At 46.6% G+C, this 21569-nt stretch overlaps 1 protein-coding gene across 3 annotated transcripts in view; it reads right to left on the reverse strand.

Moving 5' to 3' along the window:
- smad3b (SMAD family member 3b) overlaps window positions 1-21569 on the reverse strand; it is a 152242-nt gene that overhangs the window by 96977 nt on the left and 33696 nt on the right. For 2 of the 3 annotated variants that reach the window (XR_011587446.1, XM_070858535.1), the window contains exon 2: window positions 14230-14301. The exons of the other annotated variant lie outside the window; for it this stretch is intronic. Coding sequence is in view for 1 of the 2 variants with exons in the window: in XM_070858535.1 (XP_070714636.1) it covers window positions 14230-14301 (72 nt within the window). In the remaining variant the exon portion in view is untranslated. The remainder of the gene's footprint in view (window positions 1-14229; window positions 14302-21569) is intronic. 3 annotated transcript variants of the gene reach the window in all.

A 21569-nucleotide genomic window follows, 5' to 3' on the forward strand; every position in this document is an offset into this window, starting at 1 on the left:
TTCTGCACCTGTCCACGAGCTTTGAGTGACTTCTTTACTGGAACCCCGAAATCTCTCGGCTCCTCCACAATTCCGAGCTTGCTACCATTTAGAAAATACTCTGATCCATCCAGTTTAGGTCCAAAGTGGATGACCTCATACTTCCCCACATTTGAACTACACGTGCCACACTTTGGTCTGCTCACTCAATCTATCAACATCACTTTGCAACTTTCTGCTCACGTCTATACTTCCTGCTTAATGCAGGTTCAGTCTGAGCAAGAAGGTGGGGAAGGAGATGAAATGAGGGGCGAGAGCATCAAGTTCATGCCGAAAGGAGAACAGGATTCTAAAGTGGGTGCAGGAACAGAGACACCTGGGGGTATATGTGCACAAATCGTTGAAGGTGGCAGGGCAGGTTGAAAATGTGGATAAAATAAAAGCTTACAGGATCCTGGGCTTCATATATCAAGGCATCGAATACAAAAGCAAGGAAGTTATGAAGCACATTTATAAAACACGGGTTTGGCCTAAACTAGAGTATTGTGTCCAATTCTGGGCACCGCACTTTCGGAAGGATGTGAAGGCCTTAGAGAGGGTGCAGAAAAGATTTACCAGAATGGTCCCAGAGATGAGGGACTTCAGTTACATAGATAGACTGGAGAAGCTGGGGTTGTTCTCCTTAGAGCAGAGAAGGTTGAGAGGAGATTTCATAGAGGTGTTCAAAATCAGGGGTCTAGATCGAGAGAAACTGTTCCCATTGGACGGAAGAGTTGAGAACCAGAGGGCACAGATTTAAGGTGATTGGCAGAGAACCAAAAGCGACATGAGGGAAAACCTTTTTTACGCAGCGAGTGGTTAGGATCTAGAATGCACTGTCTGAGAGGGTGGGGGAGGCAGACTCAATCGTGGCTTTCAAAAGGGAATTGGATAAGTGCCTGGAGGAAAACAATTGCAAGGCTACGGGGAAAGGGCAGGGGAGTGGGACTGGCTGAGGTGCTCTTGCAGAGAGCCGGCACGGGCTCGACGGGCCAAATGGCCTCCTTCTGTGCTGTAACCGTTCTTCGGTAGGATGATATCAGTATTACTGACGTAGAACTGAAGGAAGTTCCTTCAATGCGGCCCAACTAATGCCTAATTAAAGGATTGGATCACTCAAATCCCTTTCCCACACATCTTTATGTTTTATTTCCAATACGGTTGCTGCAGTATTACCTCAAATGCACGATGCGATAGTCCAACTACATGGACCTCCCATTCCAAAATAGCACGGCAGCCCGGGCAAGGGATGCCAATAAAACGCTCTCTTCAACAAAACATATAGTAAACAACAACTTGTATTTATATAGCACCTTTAATGTAGTGAAACGACCCAAGGCACTTCACAGAAGTATTATGAGATAAATGTTTGACACCAAGCCTCATAAGGAGAAATTAGCGCAGGTGACCAAAAGGTCACAGAGGTAGGTTTTAAGGAGCATCCTGAAGGAGGAAAGAGAGATGGCGAGGTTTAGGCAGGGAGTTCCAGAACTTGGGGCCTAGGCAACAGAAGGCATCGCCACTGATGGTTGACCAATTATAATCAGGTATGCTCAAGAGAGCAGAATTAGAGGAGTGCAGACATCTCTGGGGGGGGGGGGGGGGGGGGTTGTGGTGCTGGAGGAGATTACAGAGATAGAGAGGGGCGAGGCCATTGAGGGCTTTCAAAATAAGGATGAGAATTTAGAAATCAAGGCGTTGCTTAAGTAGTAGCCAATGTAGGTCAGCGAGCACAGGGGTGATGGGTGAGAGGGACATGGCGCGAGTTAGGACACGGGACAGCCGAGTTTTGGATCACCTCTAGTTTACGTAGGGTAGAATGTGGGAGGCCAGCCAGGAGTGCATTGGAATAATCAAGTCTAGAGGTAACAAAGGCACGGATGAGGGCTTTAGCAGTGGATGAGCTGTGTCAAGGGCGGAGACGAGCGATGTTACGGAGGTGGAAATAGGTGGTCTTAGTTATGCTGCGGATATGTGGTCGAAAGCTCATTTCAGGGTCAAATATGACACCTGGGTTGCTAACAGTCTAGGCAAAAATAAGGACAAATCCTTAACATAAATTGTTCAGATTGAGTCCAAACCAAGAGCAACCCAAGTCTTAGCAATTCTAATGAAGCATCCAGCTGCTTTAATCCTAATGACAATCACATGGACACTGCATGCATAACCATCCCACATGAATCACTTATTTAGACCACAGCGGGAAGATATTGAAAATAATTACACTAATAAATCACTTAGTTGCTCAAACAGAACAATAGAACTCAGACCTATAATTAACCAGAACATTCAATAATTCAAGGAAATAGGTAATGAGTTGTTTTTTAAATATATAGAAAAGTAGAACAGTTATTAATACTACAGTACTGTCAAACTACATGAGACCATTTTTCTTTGGAATGAAGCTGGGTCCCCAGCGTTAACTCTCACACCTTCGGAGTCAGTAGGTTGTGGGTTCAAGTCCCACTCCAAGGACTTGAGCACAAAAAAAACCTTGGCTGACACTCCCAGTGCAGTGCTGAGGGAGTGCTGCACTGTCGGAGCTGTCGTCTTTCAGACGAGACGTTAAACCGAGGCCCCGTCTGCTCTCTCAGGTGGACGTCAAAGATCCCATGGCACTATTTCGAAGAAGAGTAGGGGAGTTATCCCCGGTGTCCTGGCCAATCTTTTCCCCTCAATCAACATAGCACAATCCGGTCAGTATCACATTGCCGTTTGTGGGAGCTTGCTGTGTGCACAAATTGGCTGCCGCGTGACCCGCATTACAAAAGTGACCACACTCCAAAAATGCGTCATTGGCTGTAAAGCGCTTTGAGACGGCCGGTGGTCGTGAAAGGCGCTATATAAATGCAAGTCTTTCTTTTAAGTCAAATGTTTAAGTCTCAAGTTATTTTCCCCCAGTTACGCGCGAGCCAGGCTGGGATTTCGGGATAAGAGGCGGACTGCTTTGTTCTTCAAGAACTTGAAAGTGATTAACAGGGAGAAAGAAAAACTCTTGGGCCAGAGCCAAGCTGTACCATTTACAGTTGACTTTGATGCATCAATTTCAATGGCTCAGATCTGGCTCCCAGCTTGATGGGTTGGGCACCTCAAGTTGAACCAAAATCAAAATAAATCCAAATAGGTTGATTTCCTGATCCTTTCCTTGCAGTTGTTTAGAAAATAAACAAAAAAAAAAGACTTGGATTTATATAGCGCCTTTCACGGCCACTGGATGTACAATTTTATTGTTAACAAGAACTTTACTACTAAGTTGTGTCTTAAAGTAAAGACTAATAGAAAGAGTTAAATTTATCTAACACCTTTCTTAACCACAGGACGTCCCAAAGCGCTTTACAGCCAATGAAGTACTTCTGAAGCATCGTCACTGTCGTAATGTAGGAAACGCGGCAGCTAATTTGCGCACAGCATGCTCCCACAAGCAGCAATGTGATAATGATCAGATAATCTGTATTTAGTGATGTTGATTGAGGGATAAATATTGGCTCCAGGACACCGGGGAGAACTCCCCTGCTCTTCTTCAAAATAGTGAGAGTAGACAGGAACTCGGTTTAACATTTCTGGAAGATGGCACCTCCGACAGTGCGGTGCTCCCTCAGCACTGCACTGGGAGTGTCAGCCTAGATTTTTTTTGTGCTCAAGTCCCTGGAGTGGAACTTGAACCCACAACCTTCTGACTCAGAGGTGAGGGTGCTAACCACTGGGCCACGGCTGGCACTGTGAAGACAGTACAAAGCACAGGGGCAGTTGTCGGGGGTGGTGTAATTGGGCGCAACGTCCTTGGCTCAGGGAGGATGCAAACCTAAACCTTATCCTTAAATAAGAGGTAAGCCATTTAGGAGCGAGATGAGGAGAAACTTCTTCACTCAGAGAATTATGAACCTGTGGAATTCTCTACCACAGAAAGTTGTTGAGGCCAGTTCGTTAGATATATTCAAAAGGGAGTTAGATGTGGTCCTTACGGCTAAAGGGATCAAGGGGTATAGAGAGAAAGCAGGAATGGGGTACTGAAGTTGCATGATCAGCCATGATCATATTGAATGGTGGTGCAAGCTCGAAGGGCCGAATGGCCTGCTCCTGCACCTATTTTCCATGTTTCTATGTTTCTAAACCGGTGTGGTATCCACTCCTGGTCGCTATCCCTGTTGGAAAGCGAGTGCTGGGTGAGGACAGTAAAGCGTTCGCCTGTGATACCTTCCACAGTTGAACAATTGCCTGCCGTTTATTGGGGTATGGGGATCGGGCAGGAAAGCGTGTTGAGTTCGAAGATCAACCATGATCTTATCGAATGGCGGAGCAGGCTCAAGGGGCCGAATGGCCGAATCCCGCTCCTAATTCTTATGCTCTTACTGTCCAGGCTCAGTAATGAAGATTGGGTGTATGGGTGAGAACACGGAGATTATCCTACATCCAACCCAGCAAGTGTTGGCGCCTTTAAAAAATGGAAAGTAAAAATAGAAGTAGAAAGAAATTTTCTTCTTTATAATAGGAAAAATTGCAACCCCCCCACACTCCCAAGCACCGTGCAAATCTGTGTTCCATACGAGCCGAGATGATGCGGTCTGTTCTCCATTACTGTCAAACTTAAATAAACGTCTTTTTTTATTGTAATAATAAAAAGACTTTAATAGCAAACAGATTACTTTCTCCGTGTAAACGGTGCAAGCGCTTCTGCGTGCTACCCAAACCTGCCTCCATTGCACACACACCGACCGGCCAACTCCTTCTTTCTCAGGACCTTAAGAAAAGTGTTCCCCTCCTCGCCTCACTCACACATCCTCCCGACACTCTGCAAGCTCTCCGAATCCAAGGTTGACAGCACCTTTTCACCAACCCCCGATTCACTCTTGCTCTTTTCAACCCCGGGGCTGCCCTGCCCGACGGGACCTCGGTCCTTCACTCAATGAGAACAGTTTCGAGTCTGCAACCAGCCTCGAAAGGGTTGGTCCAAATTCTGTTCTTACCCCTCACTAAGATTTGGAAATAAAAGTCTAGAAGGAGAAAAGGCGTCTGTACAAGAAAGGTTTGTACAACATCTACAACAGTGACTACACTCCAAAAAAGTACTTCATTGGCTGTAAAGTGCTCTGAGGCATCTGATGGTCGGAAAAGGCGCTTTATAAATGCAAATCTTCCTTTCTTTCACCCTGGGCAGCACTACAAATTGAAGTATTAGTAATAGAGGGCAGAAACATGCAGGTCCTGCATGCTACCCAACCCTGCCTCCATTTCACACATTGGCCAACACATTCCCAATTTTCATTCCCGAGAGAGATGAAGACTTTGCTCTTCGTAACACGTCTACTACTTCTCCAGCTGAGAATCAGGTAACTTACCACGGGCTGGGAGATTGAACCTGGGATGCATGGACAGAGTACTTAAAGTAAGAACTTGCATTTATATAGCGCCTTTCACAACCTCAAGATGTCCTGAAGCACTTTACAGCCAATGAAGTACTTTTTTTGAAGTGTAGTCACTTGTAATGTAGGAAACACGGCAGCCAATTTGCGCACAGCAAGTTCCCACAAACAGCAATGAGATAATGACCAGATAGTCTGGGTTTTTTGTAAAGTGATGTTAGTTGATTGAGGAGTATTGTCCCCAGAAGAAGGTATGAACAGGGCCATTGGGGAGCAACTGCTGGCCAACGTCTGGCCAGTTCTTTTTTCGAGTTAAGTCGAGTTAATTTAGTTGCTCTTTGAGGAACCAACTCACTTGCAAATGGCCGGCAAGTCAAGTTTCAATTCACCTTCAAAGCAAGAAAGCTGTCTGGGAAATTTAGGAATATGAAAGACTCCAGCAAACTTCAAAAGGCAATTTAGATATCTCCAGCCTAGTCTTTTAACTCACGTCCAGGTGCCTCTTAAAGTCTTGCAGGAGCACGATAAAATCTTTAATCAGCACACAATAGAGTGTTAATTGGCCTTGGACACCCAGGACTCTCTATCTGTGATACTTTATATAGATTTTGTGCAGCCGAAAAACCATCTGAACAACAGCAACTTGCATTTATATAGCGCCTTTAATGTAGTAAAATGTCCCGAGCCGCATCACAGGAGCAGTAATTAAACAAAAGCTTTTATAGTTATGTGAAGAGAAAAAGATTAGTGAAGACAAACATAGGTCCCTTGCAGTCGGATTCAGGTGAATTTATAATGGGGAACAAAGAAGTGGCGGACCAGTTGAACAAATACTTTGGTTCTGTCTTCACGAAGGAAGACACAAATAACCTTCCGGAAATACTAGGGACTGAGGGTCCAGTGAGAAGGAGGAACTGAAGGAAATCCTTATTAGGCGGGAAATGGTGTTAGAGAAACTGATGGGATTGAAGGCTGATAAATCCCTGGGGCATGATAGTCTGCATCCCACAGTACAGTACTTAAGGAAGTGGCTCTCGAAATAGTGGATGCATTGGTGATTATTTTCCAACAGTCTATCGACTCTGGATCAGTTCCTATGGACTGGAGGGTAGCTAATGTAAAACCACTTTTTAAAGAGAGGAGGGAGAGAAAACGGGTAATTATAGACCGGTTAGCCTGACATCAGTAGTGGGGAAAATGTTGGAATCAATTATTAAAGATGAAATAGCAGTGCATTTGGAAAGCAGTGACAGGATCGGTCCAAGTCAGTATGGATTTATGAAAGGGAAATCATGCTTGATAAATCTTCTAGAATTTTTTGAGGATGTAACTGGTAGAGTGGACAAGGGAGAACCAGTGGATGTGGTGTATTTGGACTTTCAAAAGGCTTTTGACAAGGTCCCACACAAGAGATTGGTGTGCAAAATTAAAGCACATAGTATTGGGGGTAATGTACTGATGTGGATAGAGAACTGGTTGGCAGACAGGAAGGAGAGAGTCAGGATAAACGGGTCCTTTTCAGAAGGGCAGACAGTGACTAGTGGGATGCCGCAGGGCTCAGTGCTGGGACCCCAGCTCTTTACAATATATATTAATTGATTTGGATGAAGGAATTGAGTGTAATATCTCCATGTTGGCAGATGACACTAAGCTGGGTGGCAGTGTGAGCTGTGAGGAGTACGCTAAGAGGCTGCAGAGTTACTTGGACAGGTTAGGTGAATGGGCAAACGCATGGCAGATGCAGTATAATGTGGAGAAACATGAGGTTATCCACTTTGGTGGCAAAAACACGAAGGCAGAATATTATCTGAATGGCGGCAGATTAGGAAAAGGTGCAACGAGACCTAGGTGTCATGGTACATCAGTCATTGAAAGTTGGCATGCAGGTACAGCAGGCGATGAAGGCGGCAAATGGTATGTTGGCCTTCACAGCTAGGGGATTTGAGTATAGGAGCAGGGAGGTCTTACTGCAGTTGTACATGGCCTTGGTGAGGCCTCACCTGGAATATTGTGTTCAGTTTTGGTCTCCTAATCTGAGGAAGGACGTTCTTGCTATTGAGGGAGTGCAGCAATGGTTCACCAGACTGATTCCCGGGATGGCAGGACGGACATATGAGGAGAGACTGGATCGACCGGGCCTGGAATTTAGAAGGATGAGAGGAGATCTCATAGAAACATATAAAATTCTGACGGGACTGGACAAGTTAGATGCAGGAAGAATGTTCCCGATGTTGGGGAAGTCCAGAACCAGGGGACATAGTCTAAGGATAAGGGGTAAGCCATTTAGGACTGAGATGAGGAGAAACTTCTTCACTCAGAGAGTTGTTAACCTGTGGAATTCCCTACCGCAGAGAGTTGTTGATGCCAGTTCATTGGATATATTCAAGAGGGAATTAGATATGGCCCTTACAGCTAAAGGGATCAAAGGGTATGGAGAGAAAGCAGGAAAGGGATACTGAGGTGAATGATCAGCCATGATCTTACTGAATGGTGGTGCAGGCTCGAAGGGCCGAATGGCCTACTCCTGCAACTATTTTCTATGTTTCTAAAATTTGGCACCGAGCCCCATAAGGAGACATTAGGGCAGGCTTGGTCAAAGAGGCTGGTTTTAAGGTGCGTCTTAAAGGAGGAAAGAGGCGGAAAGGTTTAGGCAGAGGTTAGGGCCTGTAATGTGTTTGCTTCATGGGTTCTTTGCTTAAGAATTCATAGCAACACATTGCTATTAAGAACTACCGGTAGTTGGGTTATTAACAAAGGTTTAACAATCACACTACACATTACCAGTTCATCCACCAGGCTCACAACCACCTGCCTCGTCGTGGATGACCTAGACCCAACTGACTGGGGCTTTATTGAGTCTTGTGAACATCATTTGAGTGGCTAAGCCACTCACAATACAACAGCTCTACAAACCTATTAAGGCACAACCGCCAGTGGTGGAGCGATGAAAATTGAGGATGAGCAAGAGGTCAGAATTAGAGGAGTGCTGATATCTCGGGGGGTTGTGGGGCTGGAGGAGGTTACCGAGGTAGGGAGGGGCGAGGCCATTGAGGGATTTGAAAACAAGGATGAGAATTTTTAAATCGAGGCGTTACTTAACCGGGAGCTAATGTGGGTCAGTGAGCATAGGGGTACTGGGTGAACGGGACTCGGTGAGAGTTGGGACAGAGGCAGCAGAGTTTTGGATGAGCTCAAGTTAACGTAGGGTGGAAGATGGGAGGCCAGCCAGGTGAGCACTGGACTAGTCAAATCTCAAGGTAAGAAAGGCATGGATGAGGTTGTTAGCAGCAGAAGTTGATCTCTGTCATGAGACATATTTAGTGCATTAGTACCAGTACAATGAAGTATGGGGGAAACAAAAATCGCAGGTGGTGACATGCTTCAGCGTGCGATCATCGCAGGTGTTCCCACACCAATAGATGTGCAACGTCTCAAATCCGGCTGTCTGACAATCGGAATTGTCCGTAAACCAGACATTTTTGAGAAAATCCCATTTGATATTCAGTAAAATAAAAACTAGAATTATTGTCCAAAAACCGGCGGGCCGGACTAGTTATCGGCTTCACCGCTATGTTTTAAATGGCGTGCGATCGGTCCAAGCCTTGCCGAATGACCCTTGACCCGGCCCGACCTGCGCCACTTTGTCTGTCTCGGTCGCATGCGTACGCTCTTGATTATCTTGTCCGAAATCTGGAAAAATACGAAAATCGGCACGGTCTCGATCCCGGGGTTGCCGGATTTGAGACGTGGCACCTGTACTTCACCCTAGTGTCGGACAGCTCATGTTGCTCTCTCCCGACGCAACTCCAGTTTGGACGGTCCCAATCTATAATTGAAAGGCTTAATGTTTGTTAACGTTCAAGTGGATACGGTGTAAATTTCACCCAGCTGCAAAATCTAAGCGAGCGCATGAAGCCAGAGCAGTTACCGTCCATCTCTCCCTCGCTCGCTATATTTCAACCATTACAAATGCAAGTACAACCGTGACTAATGGTGCATACACAAGGACTGGTGTATCAAAGTAATATTGCACCAAGTACTCTCCTAAACTTCCACCCCTGCAGGGAACCACAAGCCAAACAAACACCCACAGACAGTCCAGGATACATTTCCTTCTGCTTTCTGCACAACAAGGTTTTCATTCAGTCGTTCTGCCCAGTTAACGCATATTAAGTAAAAGGCCAACTCCTCCTCGACCTGCGCTTTGGGCAAACACCTCAAATGTTGGTCCAGCTTCCAGGCACACCGCTGAAGGTATTTTGTCCCTCTCTCTCTGTCGCCTCCTCCAGCCCTACAGCCCTCTGCGGTCTCTGCGCTCCTCCAATTCTGGCCTCTGGCGCATTCCCCGATTTTAAACGCTCCACCATTGGTAGGCCTGGCTTGCACCTGGCTGGACTTCAAGCTCTAGAATTCCTTCCCTAAACCTCTCCACCTTTCTCGCTCCTCCTTTCAGACGCTCGGCTGTAAAAACAACCTCACTGACCAATCACCTGTCCAAATGTCTCCTTCGCCAGCTCGGTATGGAATTTTGGCAAACTATTGGTTCGTCTATCACACCACCTTCTCCCCACACTTCCCAACCCTGCGGGAGTTCTGCATGCAGTCTTGGCACATCATCTTGGGCTTCTCAATAGATAAAATACAAGGTACTGAATGCCTTTCAGCTCCAAAGGGGGCCGTAGTTTTTCCTCGCCCATTGTCCCATTACTCAAAGGAGCCAAACTCATCTTGGAAACACCTTTCAATAAGAACATAATATAAGAAATAGGAGCAGCAGTAGGCCACCTGGCCCCTCGAGCCTGCCCCGCCATTCAATAAGACCATGGCTGATCTGATCATGGGCTCAGCTCCACTTCTCCGCCCGCTCCCCATAACCCTTTACTCCCTTTATTCGACCTAGCTCGGTCAAGCCCGTGTGGTGGCTGGTGTGCAACGGCCACCACACGTTAAAAAAAATCAATGCACAGGCATCTTCCACCCTTCAGGATGTATTTCGGGACCTGGAATATTAGGTCCTGCATTGTAATAACTGTGAACTCATCCTTTTTGGCGTGGAAGCAAGTCATCCTCGTTTCGAGGGACTGCCTATGACTGACCGACTCCCTTATTGCTCAAAAATCTTGTCTATCTCTGCCTTAAATGCATTCAATGACCCAGCCTCCACAGCTCTCTGAAATGGGAATGTTCAATGATAGCTCAGTCCAAACACAAGGGTTTTAAGAGAGTACTTTGGTAGCATAAAACTCATTCAGAGAATAGTGACCATGATTGATGTGGTTGGGGGAGAAAAGAAACCATGTGCGGTGAAGCCGGCCTTACGTTAACAATGAAGATGCACCGAGGGTTTTTCCCCTCACAGGACGGCTCCACTGGTCTATATTAAGCTTCAGCAAGACACCGCACTAGCTCTGTGTACCTTGTACTGCAGGGAGAACACCTGCTGAACACACTTCTCCTTTCCAGAAGGTTCTGTGGCAAAGCATGGTGCAAGATTTTGCTTACAACACAAGCACTTTTCGGAAGAGGGAAATGCAGTAACACATCTTCTCGATAGATCAACCCTATCTGCTCAGCTTCTCCATCCCTTCTCACCGACAACAACAGATTCATTTGCGAGTCAGTTTATCGTGGCTTGCAGGGATTTCGCTGTGTGAAAAATCAGACTCAGATATTTACGGCACAGAAGGAGGCCATTCGGCCCATCGTGTCCACGTCTGGCCGACCAAGAGCTATCCAGCCTAATCTCACTTTCCAGCTCTTGGTCCGTAGCCCTGTGGGTTACGGCACTCCAAGTGCATATCCAAGTACTTTTTAAATGTGGTAACGGTTTCTGCCTCTACCACTCTTTCAGGCAGTGAGTTCCAGACCCCCACCACCCTCTGGGTAAAAAAAATCCCCTCAAATCCTTCTACCAATTACTTTAAATCTATGCCCCTTGGTTATTGACCTCTCTGCTATGGGGAAACAGGTCTTTCCTATCCACTCTATCTCGGCCCCTCATAATTTTATACACCTCAATTAGGTCTCCCCTTAGCCTCCTCTGTTCCAAAGAAAACAAACCCAGCCTATCCAATCTTTCCTCGTAGCTAAAATTCTCCAGTCCAGGCAACATCCTCGTAAATCTCCTCTCTAGTGGAATCACATCTTTCCTGTAATGTGGCTGCTGCATTTTCCTACAAACCATCACTGCATTTCATAGTAATTAATTGTATGTAAAGCACTCTGGGATTTATTTTGAGACCCAGGATAAGGTGTTATACAATACAAATCTATCGCCCTTCCTTTCCGGCACTGGACCCCTTTAAACTTTCCTCATGCAAATTGTCCAAACTGCATAGAGGAAAAATACCCTGCAGTTATTTAACAGTACATTAAGTCCCTGAAATGTGTTTTACATGTAGATAAACAAATGAGGAATAGTAAGATATTTTAATAGGGTGAGATGAAGGGGGGTGGAAGGAGGCTGGTGTGGAGCATAAACCCCGGCATGGACTGTGAGGCCGAATGGCCTGTTTCTGCGCTGTGCATTCTATGTAATTAATTTGGAGGGCAGTTACTGTGATGTAGAGAGCTTCAGCAGTCAATTTGCACACAGCAAAAGAAATAAACAAGTACTTAATCAGCATTTCACAGAGGTTTGTGAATCGTTGGAATTCTCTACCCGAAAGGGTTGTGAATGCTGAGTTGTTGAGTATATTCAAGGCTGAGATCGATAGATTTTTGGACTCTCGGGGAATTGAGGGATATGGGGATCGGGCAGGAAAGTGGAGTTAAGGTCGAAGATCAGCCATGATCTTACTGAATGGCGGAGCAGGCTCGAGGGGCCGAATGGCTGACTCCTGCTCCTAATTCTTATGTTCTTGTGCAATATAAATTAGCTGCTTCTCAAATGGTCTGAAAATAAGGGGCCGGCCATTTAGGACTGAGATGAGGAGAAATTTCTTCACTCAGAGGGTGGTGAATCTTTGGAATTCTCTGCCCCAGAGGGCTGTGGAGGCTCAGTCGTTGAGTATATTGAAGCCAGAGATCGATAGATTTTTGGATATTAAGGGAATCGAGGGATATTGGGTGGGGGGGGGGGGGGGAAATAGTGCAGGAAAGAGGAGTTGAGGTCGAAGATCAACCATAATCTCATTGAATGGCGGAGCAGGCTTGAGGGGCCGAATGGCCCGCCCCTGCTCCTAATTCTGATTTTCTAATTCTTATGTTTCTTAGTCATTTACTGCATCTTCTTAAAAAAACCATCCGAGGGTAAATTTCCGTCCTCGACGCTCCCAGGAGCACAAACTGGGAACATGGGAATGCTTCCAACCACTTCCCATCCTTTAATTTTAATGGACAAAAAGATGTGGGGGTGGAAGGGAGTGCCGACAGCTACTGCCAGCAGCCACTGCCAGCATGTGTCACTCTGCGCTGGAAGCAGAAATCTGCAAAGCTCAAAGATCTTCAATATAAAAATTAAACAGCAGATCTGACGTTTGGTTTGCAAAGTCAATTCTACTGCAAACACACAGTCATTGAAGATGTAACACACAGTCTGATAATCTGCATGAAAATACACTGCTTTTTGATCCAGTCTATTTTCTTAAGTTTTTTTAAAAAATCATTTGGCCTCAAAAAATACTGATAAGAGCATGTTTCTTCTGGCAAGCCTGTTTTTCTCAATTCTGAGCAACTCCGTGCAGCCACCCACGCTCACATCTTCAGGCACCAGACTCTAGACAATAAAGCATGTACTGTGCAACGTTTTCTTTATCAACCAGTTATCTGATCCTTCGCTCACCTTTAACCCCTGATCTCTTTACTATTCACAACCTCCCTTATCTTTCTTGATTTTAATCGAATCCACTGTGGTGAGTGCTGCTCTGAACTTTGCACTCCGGATCTTTCCGAGGTCTAACCACACCTTCCGACACAGGTTTATCGTGTTGGAATCGAGATACATCACATCGCCTGCTACTCCAACTCGTTCGTTCCCAGCTTTTCAAAAACTGAGAAACTCTTCACCTCTTTCTCCAACAACCATCCCACAACCATCAGGTCTTTCCAGAGTTTGGCGCCAGTTAATCATTACTTCCCAACTTACCTCATCTTCTCTACTGTTCTTTACAGCCTCGGGCACATCCTGCAATAGGCCTCTTCAGATTCATTTCTGAACTTTAAAAAAAAATTCCCCTTCCTGGTTAGCCTGTGCCAAACCCCAGCTTGCTGCCTAACGTAACACAACTGCAGAAGAGCAGTCCAAAGGACCGGTGCTTAGTTCCACTACAAGCTCCATTCATAAGCTCGAGCCCGATTCCTCTGATTCTGGAGTTTGTGTCAATTTGAAACATATTACCGAGCTTCAGTTCAACTATTGGGGCTCAATTGTGATGTCCCACACAGGAGAATAGCCTGCAAGCAATCACTGTCCAGGCTCATATGCTGGGAGAATTTAAATTCAAATAATTAAACAAATCTGGAATTAAAATGCTAGTGTCAGTAATGATGACATGAAACTACCGGATTGTCGTAAAAACCCATCTGGTTCACTGATGTCCTTCAGGGAAGGAAATCTGCCGCCCTTACCCGGTCTGGGCCTATATGTGACTCCAGACTCACAGCAATGTGGTTGACTCTTAACTGCCCTCTGAAATGGCCCAGCGAGACACTCAGTTGTATTCAAGGTGGCGGCTCACCACCACCTTCGAGAGCGATTGGGGATGGGCAATAAATGCTGGCATTGCCAGCGACACCCACATCCCAGGAACGAATTAATAAAAGTAAACACTAGGCATGAGTCCCACCTTCTGGAGCAGAAGATAGGGGTAGAGGTCCTTGATCTGAGCCATGGATTGTTAAATGATCTTACTTGTGTTGGTCACTGTCCCTCCAATCTTCCTCAATCTGTAGTTCCTTATTCGCATTCTTTGACACTGTCCTCCTAGATGCCAAAAACATAAAGGGTCTATTTTATCCATGGATTGGCAGCAGATGAAGGACGGCTAACTCCGCTGCAATGTTGCATCCACAGCTCCCGTTAGCAAAGTCTTTGGACTGGGGCAGCTCAATAGTGAGCCACGTCAGTCAGGGCTCTCTCCATCGGAACAATATCAATTCAAAGGGCCCCGCCCGCCCGCACCCCAATGTTCTCCCTTCCACTGCTGAAGGTGCAGATTCATGCCAAGACTCAATAGAGAAGTCAACAGAGCAGGGAAGTGAAATACTGACTGTACGACCAGTCTATACCTTAGCAGTTCCGTTAAGCAGAGTAGCTAGTCTGGTGTAATGTAGGTGCTTCATGGGTCCGTTGCTTAAGAATTCATAGCAACACATTGCTGTTAAGAACTAGTTGGTTTATTAGCAAAAGGTTTAACAATTACACTACACATTACCAGTTCATCCACCAGGCTCACAACCACACACCTCATCGTGGATCCCCCGAACCCAACTGGCTGGGGTCTTAGAGTCTAGTGAACATCACATGACTGGCTAAGCCACTCCCACACAACAGCTCTACAACTATTTTGGTATAAACTTTAAATCAAGTGCCCCCTTATTAAAGGGGCACCAGAACCGACAAATTAATAAAACGTTTTAAACAATAAATGGTCAAATTAAAATTTGGTTGCCGGGGGTGATGATGCACTCCAGTTCCTCTGACGCCCACCTCTCACGGAAGGCCGTGAGTATACCGGTGGACACCGCGTGTTCCATCACCAGGGACACCCTGGCTCAAATGTAACCACGGAAGAGAGGCAGGCAGTCGGGCTGAACGACCCCCTCGACCGCCCGCTGCCTGGACCGGCTGATGGCCACCTTGGCCAGGCCCAGGAGCAGTCCTACTAGTAGGCCAAACAGTTCTACAACTATTTTGTGTAAAACTTTTAAATCAAGTGCCCCTTTTTTAAGGGCACAATCAACAGGTCTACAACTATTTTAGTTGAAACCATCGATCAAAAGTCAAATGACCCTCACTAAAGGAGGCACTAAAACCAACAAATAAACAAATTAAATTAAATTTTGGCCATCAACTTAATTCAAATTCAAATTTGGTTGCCGGGGGTGATGATGCACTCCAGTCCCTCCGGCGCCCACCTCTCGCGGAAGGCCGCGAGCGTACCGGTGGACACCGCGTGTTCCATCTCCAGGGATACCCTGGCTCGGATGTAACCGCGGAAGAGAGGCAGGCAGTCGGGCTGAATGACCCCCTCGACCGCCCACTGCCTGGACCGGCTGATGACCCCCTTGGCCGTGCCCAGGAGCAGTCCTACGAGGAGACCTAACAGCTCTACAATCCCTGTGAGCATACTCACAGGTGCATAAATTACATCTGGGATCGAGAAACATATCAAGAACGAACGCGACTGCTGCCAACGACCCAGAAGTACTTGCAAGTGCGCAGTTCCAGTGTTTTATTAGTGCGTTTGAGCGTGCAACCTGCTTAGATGAGAGGAAAGATCTTTTTTTTTTAAACAAATATATAAACCTTGAGATAAAGTTGAGCCTGGATTGCTAATGGGAAAATGATGTGTTTTTAATTTTATTTTCATTTCTTTATAATAAAATTATTTCCAACAAGAGGAAAAATGCTATGACATTTTTAAATAACAATTGTTTTTGTACTTAATACTTCAATGCCCCATTACTAGTTACACCGTAGGTTTGCAAATTGGGGCACTTTATCCCAGGAGGGACAGCAAGTACACCCCAAATCTATCCATTCGGGAAAGGGATAAGGGCATCCCTTATGTTCAGCTTCAAAATTCTGTATTTTACGTACTTGTTGAGTTACTGGCATGTCACTGCGGTTATATACGAATACAGTGTCTTTCAGAAATTAGGACTGAGGTCCCAGTTAGGGTATCAATATTTGCAAGAGGTCCCAGGCAGTCTTTATAGGATTCCCTGGGAGTGTGTCAGTATTTACAGAGGGTCCCCGGGAGTGTGTCAGTATTTGCAGGGGGTCCCCGGGAGTGTGTCAGTATTTGCAGGGGGTCCCCGAGAGTGTGTCACTATTTACAGGGGTCCCCGAGAGCATGTCACTATTTACAGGGGGTCCCCGGAATTGTGTCAGTATTTAGGTGTCTCCGGGAGTGTGTCAGTATTTAGAAGGGGTCCCCGGGGCGTGTGTTAGTATTTACAGGGGGTCCCCGGGAGTGTGTCACTATTTAGAGGGGGACCCCAGGAGTGTGTCAGTATTTAGAGGGGGGCCCCGGGGATGTGTCAGTATTTAAAGGGGGTCACCGGGAGTGTGTCAGTATTTAGAGGGGGTCCCCGGGAGTGTGTCAGTATTTAGAGGGGGTCCCTGGGAGTGTGTCAGTATTTAGAGGGGGTCCCTGGGAGTGTGTCAGTATTTAGAGGGGGTCCCCGGGAGTGTGTCAGTATTTAGAGGGGGTCCCCGGGAGTGAGTCAGTATTTACAGGGGGTCCCCGGGAGTGTGTCAGTATTTACAGGGGGTCCCCGGGAGTGTGTCAGTATTTACAGGGGGTCCCCGGGAGTGTGTCACTATTTACAGGGGGTCCCCGGGAGTGTGTCAGTATTTACAGGGGGTCCCCGGGAGTGTGTCAGTATTTGCAGGGGGTCCCCGGGAGTGTGTCACTATTTACAGGGGGTCCCCGGGAGTGTGTCACTATTTACAGGGGGTCCCCGGGAGTGTGTCAGTATTTACAGGGGGTCCCCGGGAGTGTGTCACTATTTACAGGGGGTCCCCGGGAGTGTGTTAGTATTTACAGGGGGACCCCGGGAGTGTGTCAGTATTTACAGGGGGTCCCCGGGAGTGTGTCAGTATTTACAGGGGGTCCCCCACACAGAGAAGTTTGGAAACCACTGACGTAAGGAAAGCCATGTGCTGGCAAAAGGAGCCAGTGTTAACTTGCAGTAAAAGCTCCAGTTGATGAGAAATCACATTATTCAGCGATGGATTGTGTAAGCCAAACAAAAGAGCCATCAGGTGGAGCTCAGTGGAGGAGATTGAGCTGAAAGCCAAGAAGCAGTGAGCTCTGTCTGGCAATTGCCAGTCCTGTTAGATCACTGAAAACACCGTGACTTCACAGCGATTGTTTGCCAACAATCACAGAGGGGGGGAAAATGCAAAGCACTGTGGTTAACCCACGATTATAAATCAGAGCTGCAGACATCAGCCATTTGGGAGCCAGATAAGTTTTTAATGAACGGTTTTCGACAAGATCATTTAGCTTCCTCTAAAATACGAGGGAATACAGCTTCGCTCAGGAAGTCGGCCGATGCTCCAGCGAGGGGCTGCTGCATTACTGGAGGGCCCACCTTTCAGGTGACATGGGAAGCTCCGGTGGACATTAAAGACCCCAGTGCACTGTCAGAAGAGCAGATGAATGTGCCCGTGATTCCTGCCGACATTTCTCCCTCAACCAACAGCACCAGCAAACACATCAGTTGTTCATTTATCTCACTTCTCTGCTTTTGGGATCTTGCCTACAACCAGTTGTGTATGGCGCACTGTTGAGGTGTCTGAGGGATGTGGTCAGGCACTCACTATACAACAACAGCTAGCATTTATACAGTGCCTTTTAAAAAAAAAAATTAGCATTTCTATAGCACTTTTCACGACCACCGGATGACTCAAAGCACTTTACAACCAATGAAGTACTTTGTTGGAGTGTAGTCACCGTTGTATTGTGGGAAACGCGACAGCCAATAGCTCCCACAAACAGCAATGTGATAATGACCAGATCATCTGTTTTAGTGATGTTGATTGAGGGATAAATATCGACCAGGACACCGGGGATAACTCCCCTGCTCTTTTTCGAAATAGTGCCATGGGATCTTTTACGTCCACCTGAGAGAGCAGACAGGGCCTCATGTTTAACGTCTCATCCGAAAGAGGACACCTTCGACAGTGCAGCACTCCCTCAGCACTGCACTGGGAGTGTCAGCCTAGATTTTTTTTATGTGCTCAAGTTCCATGAGTGGGATTTGAACCCACAACCTTCTGACTCAGAGGCGAGCGTGCTGCCCACTGAGCCACATCTGATACGTTAACAGAGTAAAACGTCCCAAGGCACTTCACAGGAGCGTTCCGAGCCACATAAGGAGATATTCGGTCAGGTGAGCAAAAGCTTGGTTAAAGAATAAGGTTTTAAGGAGTGTCTTAAAGGAAGAAAGAGAGGTATAGAAGCAGAGAGCTTTAGGGAGAGAATTCCAGAGCTTGGGGCCCAGGTAGCTGAAGACACGGCTACCAATGGTTAACGATTATAATCAGGTTAACAATTATGATCAAGAGGGCAGAATTGGAGGAGCGCAGATATCTCGGGGGGGTTGTGGGGCTGGAGGAGATTACAGAGATAGGGAGGGGCGAGGCCATGGAGGGGTTTGAAAACAAGGATGAGAATACAGGTGCAAATCTTTCTTATTACATCGCTGAAATGTCACAAAGTGCTTCACATAGTGAGTCACCTCTTGGAGTGTAGTGGCTGTTCGGCTGACAAACACCTGGGAGGATAACGCAACATCTTCTCAAGGGATTTCTTCTTCTTTGTCCTCTTCTCTCCCCGGTAGGGAATAAGATTATTGATCATTGTGATGGCGTGCGAGTGTTGAATTCATCGTGAATTGCTAGATCTGTGTTGTAGTCCCAGGAGTTAGCCTGATCTACTGGAGTATACCTTCCAAGGGAAAGTGGAGTTGAGGTCGATGATCAGCCATGATCTTATTGAATGGCGGAGCAGGCTTGAGGGGCCGAATGGCCGACTCCATCTCCTATTTCTTATGTTCCCATCATGTGTTTGTGGTGCAGGGCTGCGGGGGAATCTGTGGTCTCGAGTCTTTTTTTTAAATCATCTCGTATTTGTTTTGCCAACACTGTATGTTCTCCAATTGTAGCTGTCATCATTATTCGGGAGTCTCTGTTGATCTAAACCATATTTCCCCTTTATTATTTTGGTTTGTATTATCTGAAGTTTTTTCCGATGTAATTAAATATTTGTGTATTATATGAACATCGGAATTAGGAGCAGATGTAGGCCATTCCTTGGGGGTCCTTGTACATGAAACACAAAAAGTTAGTATGCAGGTATAGCAAGTAATCAGGAAGGCAAATGGAATGTTGGCCTTTATTGCAAGGAGGATAGAGTATAAAAGCAGAGAAGTCCTGCTACAACTGTACAGGGCATTGGTGAGGCAACACCTAGAGTACTGCGTACAGTTTTGGTCTCCATATTTAAGGAAGGATATACTTGCATTGGAGGCTGTTCAGAGAAGGTTCACTTGGCTGATTCAGGAGATGAGGGGGTTGACTTATGGGGATAGGTTGAGTAAGTTGGGCCTGTACTCATTGGAGTTCAGAAGAATGAGGGGTGATCTTATCAATCATATAAGATGAGGGGGCTCGACAAGGTGGATGCAGAGAAGATATTTCCACTCAAAGGGGGAAACTAAAACTAGGGAACATAGTCTCAGAATAAGGAGCCGCCCATTTAAAACTGAGATGAGGAGGAATTTCGTCTCTCAGAGGGTTGTAAATCTGTGGAATTCTCTGCCCCAGAGAGCTGTGGAGGCTGGGTATATTTAAGGCGCAGATAGACAGATTTTTGAGCGATAAGGGAATAAAGGGTTATGGGAAGCGGGCGGGGCATTGTAGAGCTGAGTCCATGATCAGATCAGCCATGGTCTTATTGAATGGCAGAGCAGGCTCAAGGGGCCAAATGGCCAACTCCTGCTCCTATTTCTTATGCTCTTATTCGGCCCCTCGAGCCTGCTCAGCCATTCAATAAGATAATAGCTGATCTTCAACCTCAACTCCACTTTTCTGCCCAATGCCCATATCCTGAGTCCCTCAGTGTCCAAAAATCCATCGTTCTCTGTCTTGAATATACTCAACGACTGAGCATCCACAGCCCTTTGGGGTAGAGAATTCCAAAGATATTATCTTCCCTTCCCCTGGTATCGATGTGCCCACCCTGGTTTCCATGCCCACAACTTATTCCCACACTTCACCCGCTGTTGCCCCTCTGGCAGTCTGCTAAGAGGTGCAAAAGGTTTAACCCCTGGGGTGACTCTCTCTCTCACTCCCCCACAGTGCCTGCCTCTGCTCACTGTCTCCTGACAACGGGGCAGCAAGGTTCCAGGATCCCCCACATCGCTGGCACCGTTGGTCCCATCGGTGCCCCAATTGCTCTCCACTGCACAGGAACAGGAGGAGGCCGGTCAGCCCCTCCAGCCCGTTCCGACATTCAACGAGATCATGGCTGATCTGTATCTGAACTCTGTCCACCCGCCTCAGTTTCACTCCCTCGATACTGGCACTGGGAGTGTCAGCCTAGATTATGCACTCGAGTCTCTGGCATGGGACTTGAACCCACAGCCTTCTGACTCCGAGGCGAGGCAGAATGCGACCCACTGAGCCGCAGCTGTCCCTAGAGGGGAAGGAAAGTCGGGAAAGAGTGTCAACAGCGTGAGCCAGTCGGAGAGCAATGGCCAGCGAACTCGCCATCCTCCCGAGCAGGGAAGGAGGCGGAGCAACAGGAAGAGGGTAGTTTGCCTGCTGCCAGGTTGGACTGTTGCAGAGTATTCCTTTTAGGCCTTAAGCTCCCTAGAAGTGCAGCGTTGGTGTAATTCAGGAACATTTTGGCATTAGAAGCACCAAGCAAGCTATTTTACTGGAGTTTCAGCTGCCAGATAACTGCATCTGCCACATTGAAAATGAAACCACATGTATTGAGTTCAGACACACTGTCGTCAGTAAACCCTTGATAAAGAAACTAACTCCATCAAGAACCTGGCTCACGATAAAAGTCAAAAAATCAAGTTTACTTTCCGATTTTGTACACACAACAGTTTTCGGCCGGGTTTACATAGGACATACGGCACAGAAACAGGCCATTCGGCCCAACCGGTCCATGCCGATGTTTATGCTCCACTCGAGCCTCCTCCAGTCTTTCCTCATCTAAATCTATCAGCATAACCCTCTATTCCCTTCTCCCCCATATGCTTGTCTAGCCTCCCCTTAAATGCATCGATACTATTCGCCTCAACCACTCCCTGTGGCAGCGAGTTCCACATTCTCACCACTCTCTGGGTAAAGAAGTTTCTTCTGAATTCCCCATTGGATTTCTTGGTGACTATCTTATATTGATGGCCTCTAGTTATGCTCTTCCCCACAAGTGAAAACACTCTCTCTGTATCCACTCGATCAAAACCTTTCATCATTTTAAAGACCTTGATTAGGTCACCCCT

This window comes from Pristiophorus japonicus, chromosome 17, assembly GCF_044704955.1.
Source record: "Pristiophorus japonicus isolate sPriJap1 chromosome 17, sPriJap1.hap1, whole genome shotgun sequence".
Taxonomy (NCBI): Eukaryota; Metazoa; Chordata; class Chondrichthyes; family Pristiophoridae; genus Pristiophorus; species Pristiophorus japonicus.